Genomic DNA, 18678 nt, shown 5'->3' on the forward strand with positions numbered 1-18678 from the left:
ACAGATAGTTAAATGCGCAAATCTGTAGCCTTATTGTTCCTTCTCCCTCTTCTTCACGCAGATCTACTGCAACTGTATCCCTGATGGTGTCAAAATTCTTTGACTTGGACCGTCTCGTGGTCAATCGCGCCCTTTCCTATGCATACCGTTGGGCTGTATAAGCAGTGCCATTACTAGCGTTGAGCAGATTGGCTAATTGGTCGAGTCTCCATATCCAATCCGGCGCGAGGTTCTGGGAATCGGGGGCGTATATTTTCATGTTGGAAGCGATGCAGTGGGCGTCTCATGACTCGGGTTTTGGTGTTGGTGTGCTTAAGGCGAGTAGTCAGATCAAGGTGAACGACTTCGACTTCTACTGCGACTTCGGCTGTTGCTTCGGCTGCGGCTTGGACTTCTCCTTCTCTCGTCCCGGTCAACCTCCATCACATCTCCCTCTGAGATCTCCCCAGATTCTTCCCTCGTTCCATTCTCTTTCTCCGCTTCATCCTCCTCCTCGAGAAGGTCCTCAAGGTCGCCTAGAGGGCTGACCCTCGGTTCCAAAATCTCCAGGTCCTCGAGCACCTCTCGTTTCGGCATTTTCCATAGACTTGTACCGCATACGCGCTCCTTTGTCAAGAGGTCGTCCACGAATTCGTCCATGTATGACAACTTCACGCCTTCCCTTCCTCTCCGTCTCAATTTGCGCCTATCCTCGAGAAATGGCTCCAGCATTTCGTAAACGTTCTTTGCTTGCCGCGTGAGTCGAAAGTAAAAGCACGCAAGTGCGCGCAGATATTTAAAGGCTTCGCCGCCAAATTTGAGGTATTCCAGTAGCACCGCGTCGCTTGGCGAAAGCTCGAGAAGCTTGAAGGCAAGGCACAGAAACGGGCTGGGCACTTGTGTGGTGCCATAGGTACCTCCAATAAACTTGACATCCTCGACAACGCGATCAACAATATCGGCTTCGTTGCATGCAAAGCATTGCATCTTGTAGTATATCGAGTCGACGATGCGATCCCTGACGGCCTTTTCCATGATGGTCGCAGGGTTGAGGCCGTTTGGCGCGACCGAGACATTGGAGCCACGCTCATCGAGGAAGCGCCGCGCATCGGCGTGAACTGTATCCTTATCCCTGCTCATGTTGTGTGATGGTCGCAAAAGGGCTGTCAATTATTCGAAGTTGGTGATGGTGGGGGCTGGTTTAAAGCTTGGATGCGAAAGTGTTGAAAGCTGAGAGGCGATAAGCTGATAAGCATTGTTGCTGAGCCAACAGAGTAAATAACGGACTTTCGACCGTTTAGGATGACGACAACTGGGCTTCAATCTGTATTCTGAACCATCTGGTTGTGTATTTCCTATCTATTCTTGACTTGGCCGGCCACCAGTTTATTAAACTTATCATTTACCATGGGCCGGATGCTTCTCACTTCAAGCCAGGTGCAAGTCATCGCATCCTGCTTCGTTGGTAAGAGCATTCACCGCCCTCCACATTCCAGATAATCCCATGCTAATAAGACATCCAACCTCACAGTGGTCAGCTGCACAGTTGCACTCTTCGTCAGCGGATATATCATACAGCAAAGAACTGTCAGCCAGCTCCGTTCGGCAATCAAACCACGCGCTGAAACACGTCCATCGCCAAAAGTCTACCTTCCGGAGAAGTTCCAGGCGCGAACGAAAGAGCTTGAAGATGGCCGTGTCATCGACATAGATACAGAAGCCGATATAGAAGTTAGACGACAGCGCCTATTAGTGGAGATCAAGGAATCAAAGCCAATTGTGGACATCGAGGGAGATGCTACGTTGCAGAGAAATATTGAGATCATAAAGCAGCTGCAGGCCAAGGTGGTGGACAAGATGTCGACGCCTGAAGGCCATGTTGAAGCTCCGGTTGCGAACCACAAGCCTGTCAGCAAAGCGAAGAGGAGAAAGATGATCAAGCAGGAGCTTCAAAAGTCGGCGCAGGCTGAGGATGGGCTTTACTACCAACGCAGGATGTGGTAAGCTACCTCGCTTTATGTTTTGGGCGTTTTGTATGTGTATATGGTAACGACAATGGATTTTGTAATGGGATATGATTTGGGAATAAACTGGAAAGGTAGCTCAGCTGGGTTAAATTGAATATGACTATGAATGCTTATCGTTTCAAGTACTGCGACACTCCATATATGAGATTCTCTCAAACAGGCCACGTTCTCCGGGATTTGACCAGTGATTTAATGACCATAAATTATTAATATTATAGACCTGGTCGTAACATTCAAGCACGAGAAAAAGTGTGGCTATTGTGCACCACGTTCTTCATTGAAGTCTGGCTCTTTCTTGAGTTGCCCTCGGCATGTATAGGTGCTTCAGTTCTTGAAAACACTCTGATTTTTAGATGTCTCATGAATAGTCTCTGGCAGCGATCACAATCTTTTCGTTCGTTTAACGTATTGTCTGGACAGACATTCATTATCATTGGCCAATACTGATACCAGCTTAAAGAATCGCGACGGTAAGACGGCTCACAAACAGTCAGTTATAAAATAGGGCTTGTTGGCTATATGACGACCTCTTTGCATCCAGATCCCTCACGAAGGATAACAACACTTTATGCAGACACAATTCAGGTGTCGAAAGCCGTGTAGGTAGTGCTCAGTACATGTGTAAGTGCTATGTTGTGGTGCAACATGACACTAGACAGGCGATAGCACAAGAGCCTTTGTTGTGTATGAAAAGTCAAGGCGAACGGTCAAGTGAATTACCTTTCGTATAATTTGACAAGACCTTTGACCCAAAGACATCAAATCTCCGGACTGTTGAGCTAAAGTCCAGGCATTGGCAGTCCAATGTTCAATGGTGTCACTAGTCATTCCCAACAAACAGGGTCCAGGCTTTGAGAAGGCAAAGTAACCGACTCCGCTGGCTCCAGTCAGTTGTCGACTAGAAGCAAAATGGAACACCTGTCGAAAACGTTTCGGAGCCTGCAGAAACGTTGCGTGTTTAGTTCAAGAAGCACGGGCTGTCTTGCTTAATATCTGGCTTCGTGAAGGAACTTCACGGAGCCCGAACCGACCTCGAGATGTCACTAGTTCCCCAGGATATGCCTGACAGTTTTCAGGGACCATTTGGATGATGGAGTCGTCTTATTTCCAAGACATGGATGGGGCTGCTTCCAAAAGCTCAGACGCTCGTACACGCCGTTTGGCGTGGTACAAGACGGTACATGAGGATAATTGAGCCCTTATTTTGCTGAATATGAGGCTGAGAAGAAAATTTTGCCGTAACTAGTGGCAAATGAAAGGCCCTGGGCTGGCCTCAATTGCCATTGATGAAGCTCGAGACAGGCGATTGTCCAGATGGTGGAGCATGAAAATGGACCCTGAATTTCACTGTCACTGTTTTTGGACCTGGACCAAACAGTCGCAAATCTGTCTCGGTCCGGCAAAAAGTAAACGCGCACAAGCCATGAGTCGTTCGGAGCGGCAAAAGTGGGGGTGTTGACGATGGAGTCAGTTCATTCACATCGTCCGGATTGAACTTCACCCTCAATCAAATCAAAACTTTTCCTTTGGTCAATTCTCAAAAGACCCTCCTCTCCACACTTCGCTCCGACCAGACGACATCGGACGACAATCCTTTCTATTGTGACCACGACAAACATCTCCACAGCAGCTACCGCCACTCACGAAATCTTTCTGCCACCATTCAAAGCATTGTTTGCTCCTCGCTCAACCTCCGACAGCCCCGGTTAGAACACGGAGCTCCCGATTCTCCCCTCCGAACCCATCGGCCCTACCAACCAGCAAATTACGACTGATATCGACCCACGATGCCGGCGTTTCAAAGCAAAAAGTTCCGGTCCGCGGCCGACATGAACAGTATCGGCATGCGGTACCGCAACCTCATGAATAAGCACCCTTTCCTCATGTTTGGCCTGCCCTTTCTCACCGTCATCGTTGCTGGCTCCTTCGTCCTCACGCCAGCCACTGCCGTCCGCTATGAACGCTACGACCGCAAGGTCCGCCAGATGACCAAGGATGAGGAGCTCAACGTGCGACGATCTGCAAGGAAGGTGGACATGAAGGAGGAATACTACGTACGTCGTGCAAAGCTCGGAATGGTGGAAAGTATGCTGTTAGTGATTGGAGAGACTGACATGTTGTAACAGAGACTTGCTGGCAAGGACCTTGATGACTGGGAGCAGAAGCGTGTGAAGCGACTTCCTGGTGAGAATGATGGCTTGCTGTAGATGATGCTATACTGGCTCCCTTGCTTTACATGTTCAAGAAAGCACCACGATCTTGAATCGATCATCGATGCGATCAATCGACATCTTGTGAGGATTGCAAAACTACGATAACGACCTCATCGGCGTCATCACTGACCATCATCTCAACGTTGCGGCTGTTGAAACACTACGGAAGCAAGGGGTCGCCAAGGAGGGCTATGTTCCATATGTAGATGGCATCAAAGGCGTTCGGGTGTTTTGAAGATGGTGCGCCTTGGTTCATATCTTTGATATCGCGTTTCTTCAAGTACGGTACGTACGTGCAGACCCTCTGTCGTTTCAATTAAGGGAGAGCGTAGTCGTGGTGGTTTGAGGCTGCAGGGACGAGCCGTAACGTCAGTGTTTGACCCGGCCGAGCGGTCAGCGGCACATTAGAGACAGTTGTCGGGATAGCGATCGAAACTCAAGTGAGGACATCTCACGAAAGACTTGCCGAAGATCGATGAGACTATGGAACTCCGATCTTGGTTTTGGGTTATCCGAGGGCGGCATGTTTCACAGACTCGAAACAGGTGGACGTTGGAAGACGGGATGTGTGGGCTGTCGACGGATCAAGCAAGAAGCAAACTCCAAAAGTTCGCATCTCTGAGACTTACAGGTGTATGCCAGTCGTGGAGCGCAGCAATATCGCGCACTGCTGCAAGCACTAGTATGTGCACACAACCCCTCTACCCTACTGCACCAAGCACTGGGGGACGTTTGATTCATTCGCGCTTGACAGTTCCAAGGCACAATACATTCTTGCTTGGCCGACGGCCAACATTGAATTACTGCAGGATCAGGTTATCATTCTCCCTTGCATCGAATCACGTTGACACAAAGCCCCTGCATGCCGCAATTTCCGTCTCGAGTGCGCTTTGTCCGTGGGCAAGGCTTAGCCTGGCTGTCATTGTGAGTGCTTGCAGTAGACACGTAGTAAATGCATTTCTGATTACATATCAGCACTATCATGGGATTTGGCACGGTGCTGGTGTCTAAATCGTGATGGATGATCGCCTCGACTGATATGATACGGCATGGCATCCCATCGTCGATCCGGAGAACACTACAAGACCGAGATGAAGTCTCCTCACAACTTAGCATCCCAACAAGTGGCTGTAGTGGCTGTCGCATTGGTTGAAAAGTCACGATATCACAACGACGAGCCCAGGCTAGCGATACTAGAGCAAGCTAAAAGGCACGCCAAAGACACAAGCTATTGAACGGGACGACGCGTAGTCATGTTGATCAGGAAATAAAGATGTAAATGGTGGTGGTTTTTTAGCTTGCGATAATGAGGGCAGCCAAGGTAGCGCAGCTGGACAGGGGCCAGAGCGCCACGCTATGCCAGCCCCCCGCATCAAGATGATCTCCGTAATCATCAATTGGACGGCGAACTGGACGGCTTCAAAGTCAAGCGAGACATTTGACATTAAGTTGGTGATCGTCAGGAGGTTCTCGCATCTTGGATATGAGTAATGATGAAAGTGTTGTGTAAAGGTGATGACACCGATACAGGAGAAGGCGGCCGAATTCTCGATCTATCCATCATCCAGTGGGCACGATGACATTCATAGTTGGAAGAAGAGAGATCGAGTCCAAGATAAAGGCAGTTGTTGGTCCGAGGACACGGACTTAAAGAGGGGTTACAGCCAATAATGGTTCAATAGACAGATGAATATCAGTGAGGCCATGCTTATTTCAGGTAATAATAAGCGGTCGGAGGCGACGATGATCTTTCAAGTCCAAAAGATGGTGTTGAGCCCGTTGTAGAGCTGCAAGGTACTGATTGTACCTGCAGGTATCATGATAGTTGCAGCACTCAAAACCCACGTTTTCCCTTTCTGGTTGTCCGTATGTGAATAAACGCACGATAACTTCCGTCATCCGAGCTGCCGAACAAGGCACAGTCCATACTGAGTGAGCAGGCATCCCATCTTCCATTGTTGTAGGGTAGCATCCAGTATGGGTTCTGCGAGTTTGCTTGGTGATGTTCAGACGGAAACTCGCTTGTGAGTGGCTCAACCGAGTGCTCCCTTGGAAAGTTTGACAGGGAGCCCTGTCTTTAGGTCATCTGGCTTAACCAGTGCCAAGATCAGCCAAGCCATGTCCTGCCAACTCGGCAATCAACTAAGTTTTCTGACCTCTTCTGAGCTGTGTTTGCGAAGAAATGCAACGTTGGGTTCGTTCCAACCACTGGGGATCCAATTAAGTTACAGCAACGTATACAAAAGGCTGAGTAGCAAACAACGCCCGTTCCCTCTAAGTTGGAATACGGGAACTAAGAAAATATATTGATTGCCCGCTTACAATTTGCAGCTTACGACCGCTGCTGCATGGCACCTGGGGTCCAGAACACATGCTCATGGATGACCGCGGTGTCGGTAACTTTTGCAATCAATTAATTGCATGCATGACCCTATATCAGGATATTATTGGAAACCGGACGACTTGCCTTATGTAACACTACAGAACAAGCAAAGATGCTGCAGAACCAAGGCAAAGGGTCAATAGAAACAAGCATTATTACTAGGTATGTGGGTGTATAAACATCTTTTTTTGTTTCCGTCCCAATTCATCATGCATTATCCGTACATCCAAAATTGACAAACTGGCTTTTTGATATTATCACCAAGTTACATACCACGTAGTAGTTGGGCCGTCACGCAGACAAGTTTTTCTTTTTCGCTTCACTTCTATTTTGAACTCTACTGCAGGTTTCTGGGGCGATCCTGTAATAACCAGGTCTACGGGTCGTCACAAGATTGGGAGATCAAGCAAGGAGATGCCCGATCCTGAAAGTTGATAAAAAGACGCGAAGAAAAAAAGCAAACATACAGAAAATGAGGAAGAAAAAAAAAAGGTGACGGCCTAAAACCCAGATCCAATGCTACGGTAATGCTTCAGCTCTGTGACAACTCTCCGCTAAGGCGCGCTCGGAGTCGGCGACGATAATTAATGACAGCCAATGGCTTTGACTACAGGGGGCTATCAAGCTGTCAGAGCGCCACTCCCACAGAGCTGGAAACCCAGTTCGGGCTTTATCATGTCCGAAAAATGCAAGGAAAGGCTGGCCATATTAAAAAGCAAAAAAGAAGAAGATAAAAGACAAAAATATTTAGCACAACACCAACAAGTCAAGTGCCGAAATGTTGAGAGATCTACAGTGGAGGTGGGATGGAGGGAAATTGCCTTGATTCGGGTCACTGTGATTCCTCGTTTCCTTCCATTCGGACTGGAGCCTTTCTACATACTGTGATTTCTTCTCCAAGATCCATCACTGTAGTAAAATCAGTCATCGTGTCCGTAAATATTCGGTTCGGAGCCGGGAGGACCAGGAGGACACCAGCGCCGAGCCTCTTTTTAATCTCGTTTATCAAGACTGCCAAGACGTAGAGAACAAGAAGCGAGTCCGGCAGTCCACATGTAATCGTCATCGCTCGCAGGCAAGAGTAAGAGAAGACACAAGATACACGAGTGTACTTGTACGTATAGACGTACAGACAGGCAGGCGAGACAAGTATCCACGATCAGACCCTGGATCGTCAGTGCTAGCAGTAGATACCTACCTAGATGGCCCATCCGATACAGCAGACAGTAATTAAAAGTGCATGCACATTTATCCATCCATCGTGAATGCAAAAGAAAAAAGTGGAATGAGGGGTTCAAACAGATTCACCGCCAGTGCTCAATTAACCAGTGACGAGCCTTGAAAGGGTTCCTTGCGTGGTTTTCGGATTTTCGGATTCACCATGTGAAGCAGTTCCCCATTATCACCTTGTTAACTGTGATGATGAACATGAACCATGGATCGGAGCTGTTACCAAGTGGGTAGTAGTAAGCAGCCTGCGCTTGTAGCGGTCAGTCCCGTCCGCCCATGGCAACTGTGAATTGCTTCACATTGCTGTCAACTTGGCCTAGACTCGCCATCATTCCACATTCAATTAAACTAGCCTAAACGTCAAAGACACGGTTGATTCCCTTGTACTGGGGAAAGCGCACATGATAGTGTCATGCACGATGCAGGTGAGATTCGCATCACAAGTCTGGATGATGGCTGGATGGTCTGCGTCTGCTTCTGCATACGCCGCGCGGTAGCGTGGACATGGGCATTATCTTGATACATCCCATCTTCAAAAAGCAAAAGGGACGGGGAATGTCAGATTCAGCTTGTAGATGTTGACAAGGGGGGGTCCTCAAGGCCAGATCAGATGATATCCCCGAGAGATAATGATGCTGTCTCAAAACGGCTCGAGTACGTGATCGCGGACAAAGCACATTTTCTTTGTCTCAGTTGTACCTGCGTCTTGTCTGCTTACAGAGTGAAGTATTGCTAGTTATTGTAGAATAGTAGTTCGCCAAGACGCCGCCTCTTCGATGCAAGGGAGTTATCACACAATTTAGGCGGAGTAACGGAATAGCAGCGGTGAAGACATAGATCCTTTATTTCTCATCCATCGTGCTATGGTGGGTGTTGGTAGTTAGTTAGTTCGTTAGTTCGTTAATTAGGTAGTTAGCTTGTTGGTTTAAATTGATTTCCTGCAGTAGCTTCAGAGGCTAGGGAACCCACGATCCATAGCTGAAAGATATCAAGTATCAATATGTGCTGTATCGGTAAATAGAGTTTTCGGCTGGCGCGCAAACCGACAGCTGAGGAGCCTGGCTGAGCCTTTGGTCGACTCTCGGAGTTACTTTTGATGTCTATTGCAATCGATCATGGGAGTTTCCGCCTCTTTACCCGATCTTGATTACTGTATTCTATGTACGCGTATTGTGTTTTGGTACTGATGATCTGTTACTCAAGTCGTGGAAAGATGTGCAGATGGTGACGTCTAGGTTAGTTGTCTCTGGAGCCACGACAGATGGATGCGTTACAGCAATAGATCTGCGCTGGCGTACACACGAAACAACCGGCCATACATATTACATGAGATCTACCAACCACTCAGAAGCCAATGATTCCATGTTTGATGTTCATCAGTGACAACATGATCGGCTTCAGTACAGCACATAGCAGCTGTATCTGGCCTGCAATCAGGTCGCATACAATTGTTCACTATTCTAGGTACCTATGATATGATACTTCCCACAATATTGGGACTCACGATCAAGCTCAGACTCAGACTCAGGCTCGAGCTCAGAAACATCTTTTTGCTTTTTACTTTTCTACAGTTCACGGAGCTCCGCCCTGCACCTCATCAGATGCAGACTTCCAATAACACGGATCGAGCGATGCAGTTGGGAACGAATGAGAATAAGGTCTATCAAGACAGACACGGAATCTTCAGGCACGGACCCCTGTATTTTCAAGGGTTATTTGCTTTTTTTCTCACCTCATATTCAGATAGACAAGGTAGGTTGTGTGTAATCAGGCATTGACACATTGGGGGAGAACCCTCCACAGTGACAAGGATGAGACGGGATGGGGGGGTACAGTCACTCGGACTCAGGCGATGGGGAAAAGAGGCTGAAGGGAGAGAAATGGATTAAGATGGTGATGGACGTTGAGGTTTTACGGCAAGCTACTGTCCACACAAAGTATCGGGAACTATCAAATGGCGCTGGACCTGGTGACCTGTCTTGGACAAAAAGAGGCTTTTGAGGCGTAGGCTAGCAAAAAAGGTACCAGGCACAGGAACAGGAACAGTCATAGAACAGGCACCCAACACAGTAACCAGGTACGCCAAAGGGCCTAGAACCAAGCGAGGCTTACGATAACTTCCATGTCAATCTGAGAAACAGATGTTGGGATGAAAAAAAAGAAAGAAAGAATTTTTAAAAAATAAATAAGGGAAAAAAGTAAAAGTACCCATTTCAAATGGAGTATCTGATTAGAATAATAATGAGGCGGGCGTAAATTTGAATAGGTAGTATCAAAAATATTTTTTTATTCTTTTTGCCGTGGTGTTTCGGCGATAGTCGCAAATGTTTCGTTGCAAGGGCTCATCTCTTCAAGTCCAAGGGTCAGGTACCAAAAGGTACATTCACTACAAGAGTGAAAAACGACAGGGGTCGTTGATCAGCAGAACACATGCACACCCCTGTCGTGTCTTGAGAGAGATGGGATTCTCAGAGTGTGTGTAAAAAAAAAAAAAGAGGTGACCAAGTCCAAGATCCAAGTGGAGATCTGCTAAAATGCACAGAGCCAGAGACAGGACCAGGGGACAAGATCAGGTCTCCATCCACTGGCCCCACCTATCTCCAGGTACCTACCCTCCGACTCCACTGTATCTTCTGGGCGTTACAGGGATGTCCGCCCACTTCGGCTGTGACGGTTCGGTGAATGACGTTCATAGTACCAGGCGGTCTTTGCACTCTAAAGTTACGATGAAATACGAATACACACACACTCATTATTTATAGACTTGACCTCCCATCCCCGGTTATCTCGGGTCCTCTCTCTTATCTTCCATCAACCAACTCAACATCTAGCTAGGCCTTTGTAGCCTCAATCAACTAACAACGAGTATTATATATCAAATTCATATTATAATACTCCCTTTTCATCACTCACTCACCACCACCACCACTACTTACTCAACTACACAATCGACATCATGCATGTTCTCCACGGATTCAGTCAAAGACGAAAGTCGTCTCGTCCTCGTGACCTTCACATCAGAAAGGTCTCTTTCTCAGGATCTTCTCTCTCATCCGGCTGCTCTCTATCATCATCCTCATCATCCACAATCTCCGCCCTCTCAACACCAGCTGCCAGGACGCCTACCGCCTCAAGACCTGAAATGGACCCTCTCGCCTCACACCCCGCCTTCCACGCACCACCAAGATTATACGAACGACCTTTCAAGCGCATGGACAACCACGAGCCGGTATTCTACGGTACCGAGGAGGCAGTTATCGACGAGGAGGAGTTTGTCGAGCAGGATGTCGCTGCTCAGCAGCCAACAGAGATGGCTCTGCCTCCTCATGCAAGCCCAATGGATGCTGCCGACGAGCAAAGCAACGAGCCCAAGGACTACTTCTTCACCACATTATCAGCACGACCACCGATGCCCAAGTCTCGTTGGTCCGAATCTACTATCCAGAGCATCCAAACCTTTGACGACGAGGAAGAGGATGACTCCGAAGTCACACAGTCTGAAGACTCTGAAGATGAGGGTGACAATGTCTCAGTCCTCGAGATGCGTCGTCTCTCTCGCCATGCCTCAGCACTAAAGCCTGCCTCTATCAACGCTACTTATACTGCCCGACCTGGTCTCGCACCCAAGCGACCTCCTATGCGATCCCTTGACAGCGTCGACAACTTTATCCGGCGCGGAGGATGGAAGCGTCGCGGCATTGTCTTTCACAAGGAAGACCTCGAGAACGCCCGATCTGAGCTGGACCGCAACAGCTTCTAAACATGGTCTCATCTCATCTTATCTCACCACTCACTCACTCACTCACACTTAACAAACCTCGACATAATCTCTTTTTTCATTTTTATTTTACATACTCATGATTTGTTTTTTGATACCCATACCTACAGCACATATCATCTGCTTCTTTCTCTTTCGTTGAATGATATCTCACGGCTGTTCTATATCCTTGTCTCACACAACTCATAAATTGAGCTTGTCTTTTCTCCTTATTTCTACTTTGTATACATATCAGGAGGCCTGGAGTTTTGTCATTATGAGTCACGGGATTACTTGGGAAAGCGAAAAAAGCGATTTTTTTATCTGGTTTTTTTTATGGGATCTGGGAGGTATGCGATTATGGGGTTTACGGCTTTCCATCCATCTACTGTGGTGGATACAGACACACACACACACACATCTTCTACTACTACATATTACTACTCTGCTACTCTTACTCTCTCACCCTTTACTTGGGCGGCATTACTCTTACTCTACATAGAAGCCTCTTGATTGAGACTGAAATAGTACACAACACTTTGTCGTCTCCATATTCTGCAGTCTCCAATTATCATAGTGAAAATAGCTGGCCTTTCAAAAAATATGATACTCCAGTCCAGGCAGCATCCACTTTCAAGCTGGACCCGCCGATGTGGTCTGAGCATTTGTTAATGGCACTGGAGTCTCAGCCTCAACTTATTTCCACAATATTTTTCGCCTTTGGTTTTGTAAAATTATATTGGAGGTGATTAGGCCATGAGGCTCGTCAGAGCGCGGTCTCACCGACACATGGGCCCTTGCTTCAAGCTGGGGGAATTCACCTCGTGGTTAATTATTGCTTGGGTTTAAGTTGAGCAACGCTTTGACTCGGTGTGAAGTGTCTAAGCGGAAGGGAATTTTGGCTAGGCTAGCGTCAACGGTCCTTGATGTGGCCTTTTCGCCTCTATCCGTACAGCCGCAATACTTGTTCCCTTCTCTATTACTGATGACAGAATTATGGCATCAGAAATGAGTCACCTCGTGTTGGAGAGTCTTGGCAGTCATGTTGATATAATAAGCGATGAGGCTGAGTCTTCCAGAAGGGCCCGCCGCTGAAACAAACCCAGGGTTACTTCAATCCATGTAAACGTAAATTCGCAGACTGCTGACAGTAAAGTCTGAGCCCTGCCCTTGCTGGTATTACGGGCGGCCGCGGAGTTCCAGGGTCTATTTCTCATTCATGTTCATGTTCATATGATGATGACGATCTTTTGGTTCACGATTGCCTAAATCTGGCAGTGACTTTGACTCTGGATGATGATGTGCAATTTGCCTCCCCAATGCCCGCCCTTTGAATGTTGATGTTTTATCATCAGTCCAATGACATATAGCTTTTCTTGTTTACAGGCATGAAAAAATTAGAAGCAAAGGCTCAGGGGGAGGCGAAAAAAGAGGACGAAAAAAAAACACGGGCCAGGAATGGATGATGACTTCACAACTTGGTTGGTGTGTTTGTGGCAAAACCCGGTTCAACGAATCAACGGTCCGACGTTGACGTTCTTTGTGTGTCTTGTTTCAGTGGTGTTGATGTTTCACGTCCCCTAATTTTGTTTAATTGGAGTCCTGTGCAGCAAAGCATACGTGTTTACGTGTAATTGAGGATATCATGCATGATCTACCAGCTGAACAAATATGTCATGTCTGGGAATTGCGCTTATCGTAGATCCTGTACCAATACAAAAGACGTCAGTGGTTGCGGGTAGCTTGTTTCAAGACGCGGAAGCGCGCGGGAGAGGACATTCATCATCATCATTCATGCAAAGACTGTCTTTCTTCGTCATCAAAAGTGAAGATATCAACAGAATGATGAAAGACGTTGCACTGCAGATGCGCCCGTGTACGACGCCAGTCTGTATACAGCCACGTGCAATCGGCAGTTTCAGTCCATTGAGGTTATTCACGGAACCTTCCAGGCTGCGGGCAAAGTAAGTCCTGGCGTTAGTTATAGTAGTAATCCGTGGAAGTTTATTCGGATTCCACGGCAATTGCCTGATACTACTTTACCGTAGTTACATGGCGATCTTCGGCATCCGCAGCCTCCGCCCGTTTCATCTACAGGCTGCGATACAGGGCCTCATGGTGTTGAGCGGCATTCATTTCAATTCATCGCTCAACTCGGCTCAACCCAACCCGAGCTCGCCGTGAGCGTGAGCCTTAACTTAAAGTGATGGACAGACCATGCTGAAGCTGTTGTGGGGGTCACGGCTGGACTGTGCACGCACTTCTTCCGACTTCATTGACTATGACGATGATCTCTGAACTAGACAAGACATAATGCAGGGACATACCATGTAGACTACCTGTAATATGAGCACTCTTGGACTTTTAATAGTGCATCAACTCAAACCTTGATAAACGTCAAAACTGGTCGTTTCATCAAAAGCCAACTAACACTTACAATTCCATCTTCCAAGTACATCGGCACTCTCGGGCTGTTCGTTTCGTTTCTCTTCAACTATCCACCCACCATGTCACTTCACCATGAACTAACAAATCCCGTCACTCTTCCTAGTCTCTAGTTTCCACCAACTCGGCATCCAATGGCATCCGAGGACTCGATGCTCCGGACCATCGGCCCCAGCCTTGGACGGGTCAGACCTAATCATTCTTGATGGTAATTGGGTAATCAGACACGAACCTCGTTACGAGAAGCCTGGCATGGCTGCATGGATGGATGAACTGACATAACCCTACTGTCGATTGTGTCCTCTCAGCCAACCACTTGCTTATGTCTAATCAACTATCTACCACCTAGCCAAGCTGCCGGCGAGGCTGCTCCTTCGTTCGTCTGACCTATCATATGATAGGGGTTGCAATACCCATTTCATCAAGAGCCCCCTCAATCACGATGTCGCATGGTGAAGCCTATTTTTCCTTTTGCCTAAAGCTTGGCTGGTCTTGTCGCCGTCACTACTGCCACCACCGTACGACTCAAACCCGCGAGCTAGAGGACGGCAGTGTGATTGAGCCTCGGAGTGGTCAATTCAAGAGGTAGTGGATGGAGGCCGGTGTTTTTGCTTGACATCAAGGAAACGTAGTCTTTTTCACGGTCCGACTGCGATCACAGCCAAGCTTCAATGGTCCTTGCTTACAGCTCCAGACTCCTGCCGTGTCCGTGAGCTTCCAGAGTTCACGCCGTACACAAGGTGTCGTTCTAACCAGAGCAGTAGTCGTTGGACTTGGCCTTTGTATCTTGAAGTATCTATTTCTAAGTGTTTAGGTAGTACAGGTCATGGAGAGAGTGTTTGGTATGTCTCATAGATGGGTCACTGCTGGGATGCAATTCCATGATCCATAAGCATCCTACGCTGATGGTTCAGTTGAATAATATGATCTGACTGTGCACATTCCATATTAAACCACGATAGTTCATGGTAGACGAAGGCTCAAAAATATAATACTATGTGTTTTGGGGCTTCCCATATAGTGTCTTGTGATTCTACAGGGTAGATTGTGCCCGTTTATTCGGATCTCCTAATGTCTACAGTCTCGTGCATCAGCCTCTGAATTCTCGCCAGGCATCCAAAGAAATTTGGTTAACTGCAAGTGGCTACTAAATATTAGGAAAATATGGTTAAATTTCGAACGTACTACGGGAGTGGTTCAATGTTCAAAGTCGAGTTCCAAAAGGTCGTTTATACTCTTCTCAAGCTCGACACATCCTGGGCTACTAAGGCAAGGACTTCTTGATACCCTTATTCGATTGCAGAATATGCTCTCTTACACCTCTCGCGTCTTTGATGTTGTATAAAGTCACATATTAGTTTGTTTGTACAATAAGTATCCGAAGCGCCTGGTATCTGTAATGTTGATGAGCTTGAATTAGTAGTTTGGAGGTTAAGCTCCGCTCTCGGCCGGGACTGGATCCGGGGTTTAGTGGGACAAACCGAAACAGCCCTGGCGAGGTATGACGTTGTGAGCATCACTGAATTTGCAAAAAAAAAAAAAGGTCTCGATATAATCAGAGACGCTCAGTAGCTACAAAGCTGTCTTGACTGGTAAAATGTATATACCTCTGAAGCATGACCAACCTATAGTTGACGGTTGGCGCACCTTAGAGAACACAAATGGAAGCTTCGAGTCAGCCGAAGTCGGGTTGACCTAAATCGTTATCGATATACTTTGATCGGATAATCTCAGGCCGATCCCGAAAAAAACACTCGCTGCGATTCAAGGTCCGGTAACCTTTTGCAGCGGCCTCACATTTTTCATCGCCTTCACGAGCCTCACATCGCCCTCCCCTCCCCCGCGGTTAAATCTCTAATACAAATAATAAAACATGGATCACGGACGAGACCCCTGCCCCTATGTCATTCTCAATGACTTTGGCGGTGCTTTCTGCATGGGTGTAAGTTTAGTTCTTGATGCTAAAGCTGGGATCCAGCACAACGACAAAAGCACGATAAAACAAAATACAACGAGACATGTAACTGACATTGTCTTCCTTACTAGGCCATCGGTGGTACCATCTGGCACGGTATCAAGGGTTTCCGCAACTCTCCCTACGGCGAGCGACGCATTGGCGCCATCACAGCCATTAAGATGCGCGCTCCAGTTCTAGGTGGTAACTTCGGTGTTTGGGGTGGTCTTTTCTCGACATTCGACTGCGCCGTCAAGGGCGTGCGCCAGAAGGAGGACCCTTACAACGCCATCATTGCCGGCTTCTTCACCGGCGGTTCTCTCGCCATTCGAGGTGGTTACAAGGCTGCACGAAACGGTGCCATCGGTTGTGCCGTTCTTCTCGCCGTCATCGAGGGTGTCGGTATCGGTTTCTCCAAGATGCTTGCCGGCAGCACCAAGCTAGAAGCTCCTCAGCCTCCTCCCCAGGAGGCCACTCTGTGAACCAAGTTTTGACGAAATGAACTATCACGATCGATCAACGGTGATACAACGAAACAATCTTCGACTCCCCCACTCTCAACTCCACCATCACGACCATCACACAACAATTATGCGGGCCAAGCTCTTCAAGAGCCGGGCCTCTTGTATTTCATTACCGCCACGAACAACAACTGGCTGACATTTAATTGCTTCAATTCGCATCGGGCCGGCGTTCCATGTATAATAGAGTAAGACATTGGGAGGGGTTATCGGAAGGCGGATTCTGGCTTAGCGATGGAGTTGCCATACTTCTTGCGATTACGGACTAATCATGTCTGAACAAGGGGGAAAAGAGAGAGAGAGAGAGTGCTGTGTACGATTTCCCAATGAGACGGAGGGGAGTTTTGGGGGTGCGCATAGGATCAGCAGGTTCAAAAAGAAGACGGGGAGACGGAAAACCTCCTACTGCTGAGCTATTTATGCTCTGATTTACAGCGGGTTGGGCACAGAACGAATATAAATGACATTCCCTGTCCCACTCTATCTATGTTCACTTTGCGTTGCCTCCGTCTGCTGACCTATGGCTCATTGCTAAATATACTCACCTGAGGCTTTCCCTTGCCATCAATCCACGCACGAAACATACCGCCACAGTTAAAGTCCATCAGAATATCAGATCGAGTCTCGACTACGCGACCACTGGCATCGCGAACCACAACGCTTTCGATACCGATGATGCCACCTTGGCCCTCACCCGTCCGCTGCCATCTGTCCCCTGCGTTCCTCTGTAACTCCCCCCCTTGACCTGCAACACGGGATACAGCCTTTGCTCCCGATTCTGGCTTCCATCTTGCGATAGCTGCAACTGTTCGCAGAGCATTTGTTCTCAGGAACGAGTCGCCGTTGCCAGTACCAGACCCACCAAATGACCTTGTTGTGTATGTGCCTGCACCGAAAGGAGTGTACATGGCGGGAGTAGGCAGGAAATCTGCCATCGCTCCTCTGAAAGCATTGCTGAGTACTAGGCATGGGCCTGACTGGCTCATACTACATTTTAAGCGGTCCCACGTCGATGGCCCTGTCGGATCACCATCTTCAGTCCATTCCTCAGCCCAGAAACCCGCCCCAATGGTAGGCGTATCACCAATACGCCCGGTCAGCTTGTTTGTAAGGCCTCCTGTACTCGTCGCGGCGCAGATGACACCATCCTGGTCAAGGGCAACAGCCCCGCAAGTACCCTGTGAGACATACTCATCTACGCTCCACGTTGCTTGGCCCTGGCCACTCTGCTCTCTCTCCAGTCCTCGGATATGCTCATCCCAGCGATGTTGAGTGTAAAAATAACTCTGGTCGACTAACTCCAACCCATATTGTCCCGCCAGCTGTTCTGCTGCCTCGCCATGAAGCTGTACATGACCTTGTGCAGACGGGATGTTCAATCTGCCGGAACTGACGTCCTGAGGTCGTGGTTCGAGATCGTCTTCCCCATGCTCAAGCATCGCGCGGGCCAGAAGGATAGGGTTCTTTACATGGCGAAGGCCCATAACGCCTACACCTTGCTTCTTGTGGCCACGAGATACCATCACCGAAGCTTCCAGCTCATTGAACCCGTCGCGCGTAAAGACAGCTCCATGGCCGCTATTAAACAATGGACTGTTCTCAAGGAGACGGACAGCGTAGGTTGCTGTTTCCAAGGCTGAAGGGAACTTCCTGGGTGACTTTTCTGAAACGCCTTCATCTTGTCTTCTCATGTACTGGTCAGTTCTTGCAACCTATGAGATGACAGTCAGCTACTGCTGCTTTGGGCTTGAGATATAAGCTCACAATTTCAACGAGGGCTTTGCGATAAGCTTGGAACTTCTCCGGAGGATAAGTGTCGGGATGAATGTTGCCCGCTCCTCCATGAATGACAAGACGAGGCTTCACTCTAGGCTTCATTTCTTGTTGCAACCCGAATTCTGCCATAGCGTCACTGTCAGTATAAGTTGTGTGGTTCTATTTTGTTGGTTTCTAGGACCGCCGTAATGATTAATAGGTCAGTCGTTTAATTCTTTCAGTTCGAGCAGTGGAGAGAGGAAGACGTTGGAGAGATCATCCCCTCACTGGGATGGACATCGAAGGATCTGGGTAGGGAGGGTATCAGGTTACCGCCCTTGCCTGTATACAACTTTGAACCAATCACAAGGCTCCGTTATGAAGGTCAAATCGCAACGTTGACATTATTCTGAT

General features: G+C 48.0%; 8 protein-coding genes across 8 annotated transcripts, besides 2 other annotated features; 6 read left to right on the forward strand and 2 right to left on the reverse strand.

Annotated features, from left to right (window-relative positions):
* Positions 1-330: 330 nt before the first annotated feature.
* Positions 331-1119, reverse strand: FPSE_12315 (uncharacterized protein; the record flags this gene model as incomplete). The annotated part of the gene is made up of 1 exon (XM_009265432.1): positions 331-1119. The coding sequence occupies one exon, from the start codon at positions 1117-1119 to the stop codon at positions 331-333; it is 789 nt and encodes a 262-aa protein (XP_009263707.1).
* Positions 1120-1386: 267 nt separating this feature from the next.
* Positions 1387-1983, forward strand: FPSE_12316 (uncharacterized protein; the record flags this gene model as incomplete). The annotated part of the gene is made up of 2 exons (XM_009265433.1): positions 1387-1444; positions 1511-1983. 2 exons carry the CDS (start codon positions 1387-1389, stop codon positions 1981-1983), a joined length of 531 nt encoding a protein of 176 aa, XP_009263708.1.
* A 1810-nt stretch (positions 1984-3793) lies between these two features.
* Positions 3794-4213, forward strand: FPSE_12317 (uncharacterized protein; the record flags this gene model as incomplete). The annotated part of the gene is made up of 2 exons (XM_009265434.1): positions 3794-4060; positions 4133-4213. 2 exons carry the CDS (start codon positions 3794-3796, stop codon positions 4211-4213), a joined length of 348 nt encoding a protein of 115 aa, XP_009263709.1.
* Positions 4214-6196: 1983 nt separating this feature from the next.
* On the forward strand, positions 6197-7030 carry FPSE_12318 (uncharacterized protein; the record flags this gene model as incomplete). The annotated part of the gene is made up of 4 exons (XM_009265435.1): positions 6197-6243; positions 6551-6615; positions 6704-6764; positions 6949-7030. 4 exons carry the CDS (start codon positions 6197-6199, stop codon positions 7028-7030), a joined length of 255 nt encoding a protein of 84 aa, XP_009263710.1.
* A 1679-nt stretch (positions 7031-8709) lies between these two features.
* Positions 8710-8758: a microsatellite.
* A 2030-nt stretch (positions 8759-10788) lies between these two features.
* Positions 10789-11592, forward strand: FPSE_12319 (uncharacterized protein; the record flags this gene model as incomplete). The annotated part of the gene is made up of 1 exon (XM_009265436.1): positions 10789-11592. The coding sequence occupies one exon, from the start codon at positions 10789-10791 to the stop codon at positions 11590-11592; it is 804 nt and encodes a 267-aa protein (XP_009263711.1).
* A 1455-nt stretch (positions 11593-13047) lies between these two features.
* On the forward strand, positions 13048-14113 carry FPSE_12320 (uncharacterized protein; the record flags this gene model as incomplete). The annotated part of the gene is made up of 4 exons (XM_009265437.1): positions 13048-13074; positions 13431-13553; positions 13638-13775; positions 13961-14113. 4 exons carry the CDS (start codon positions 13048-13050, stop codon positions 14111-14113), a joined length of 441 nt encoding a protein of 146 aa, XP_009263712.1.
* Positions 14114-15907: 1794 nt separating this feature from the next.
* On the forward strand, positions 15908-16470 carry FPSE_12321 (uncharacterized protein; the record flags this gene model as incomplete). The annotated part of the gene is made up of 2 exons (XM_009265438.1): positions 15908-15976; positions 16081-16470. 2 exons carry the CDS (start codon positions 15908-15910, stop codon positions 16468-16470), a joined length of 459 nt encoding a protein of 152 aa, XP_009263713.1.
* Positions 16471-17027: 557 nt separating this feature from the next.
* Positions 17028-18414, reverse strand: FPSE_12322 (uncharacterized protein; the record flags this gene model as incomplete). Its single annotated transcript, XM_009265439.1, has 2 exons — positions 17028-18221; positions 18274-18414. The coding sequence occupies 2 exons, from the start codon at positions 18412-18414 to the stop codon at positions 17028-17030; spliced, it is 1335 nt and encodes a 444-aa protein (XP_009263714.1).
* A 12-nt stretch (positions 18415-18426) lies between these two features.
* Positions 18427-18485: a repeat region.
* Positions 18486-18678: the final 193 nt, after the last annotated feature.

The sequence above is a fragment of the Fusarium pseudograminearum genome, chromosome 3 (assembly GCF_000303195.2).
Source record: "Fusarium pseudograminearum CS3096 chromosome 3, whole genome shotgun sequence".
NCBI lineage: Eukaryota > Fungi > Ascomycota > Sordariomycetes > Hypocreales > Nectriaceae > Fusarium > Fusarium pseudograminearum.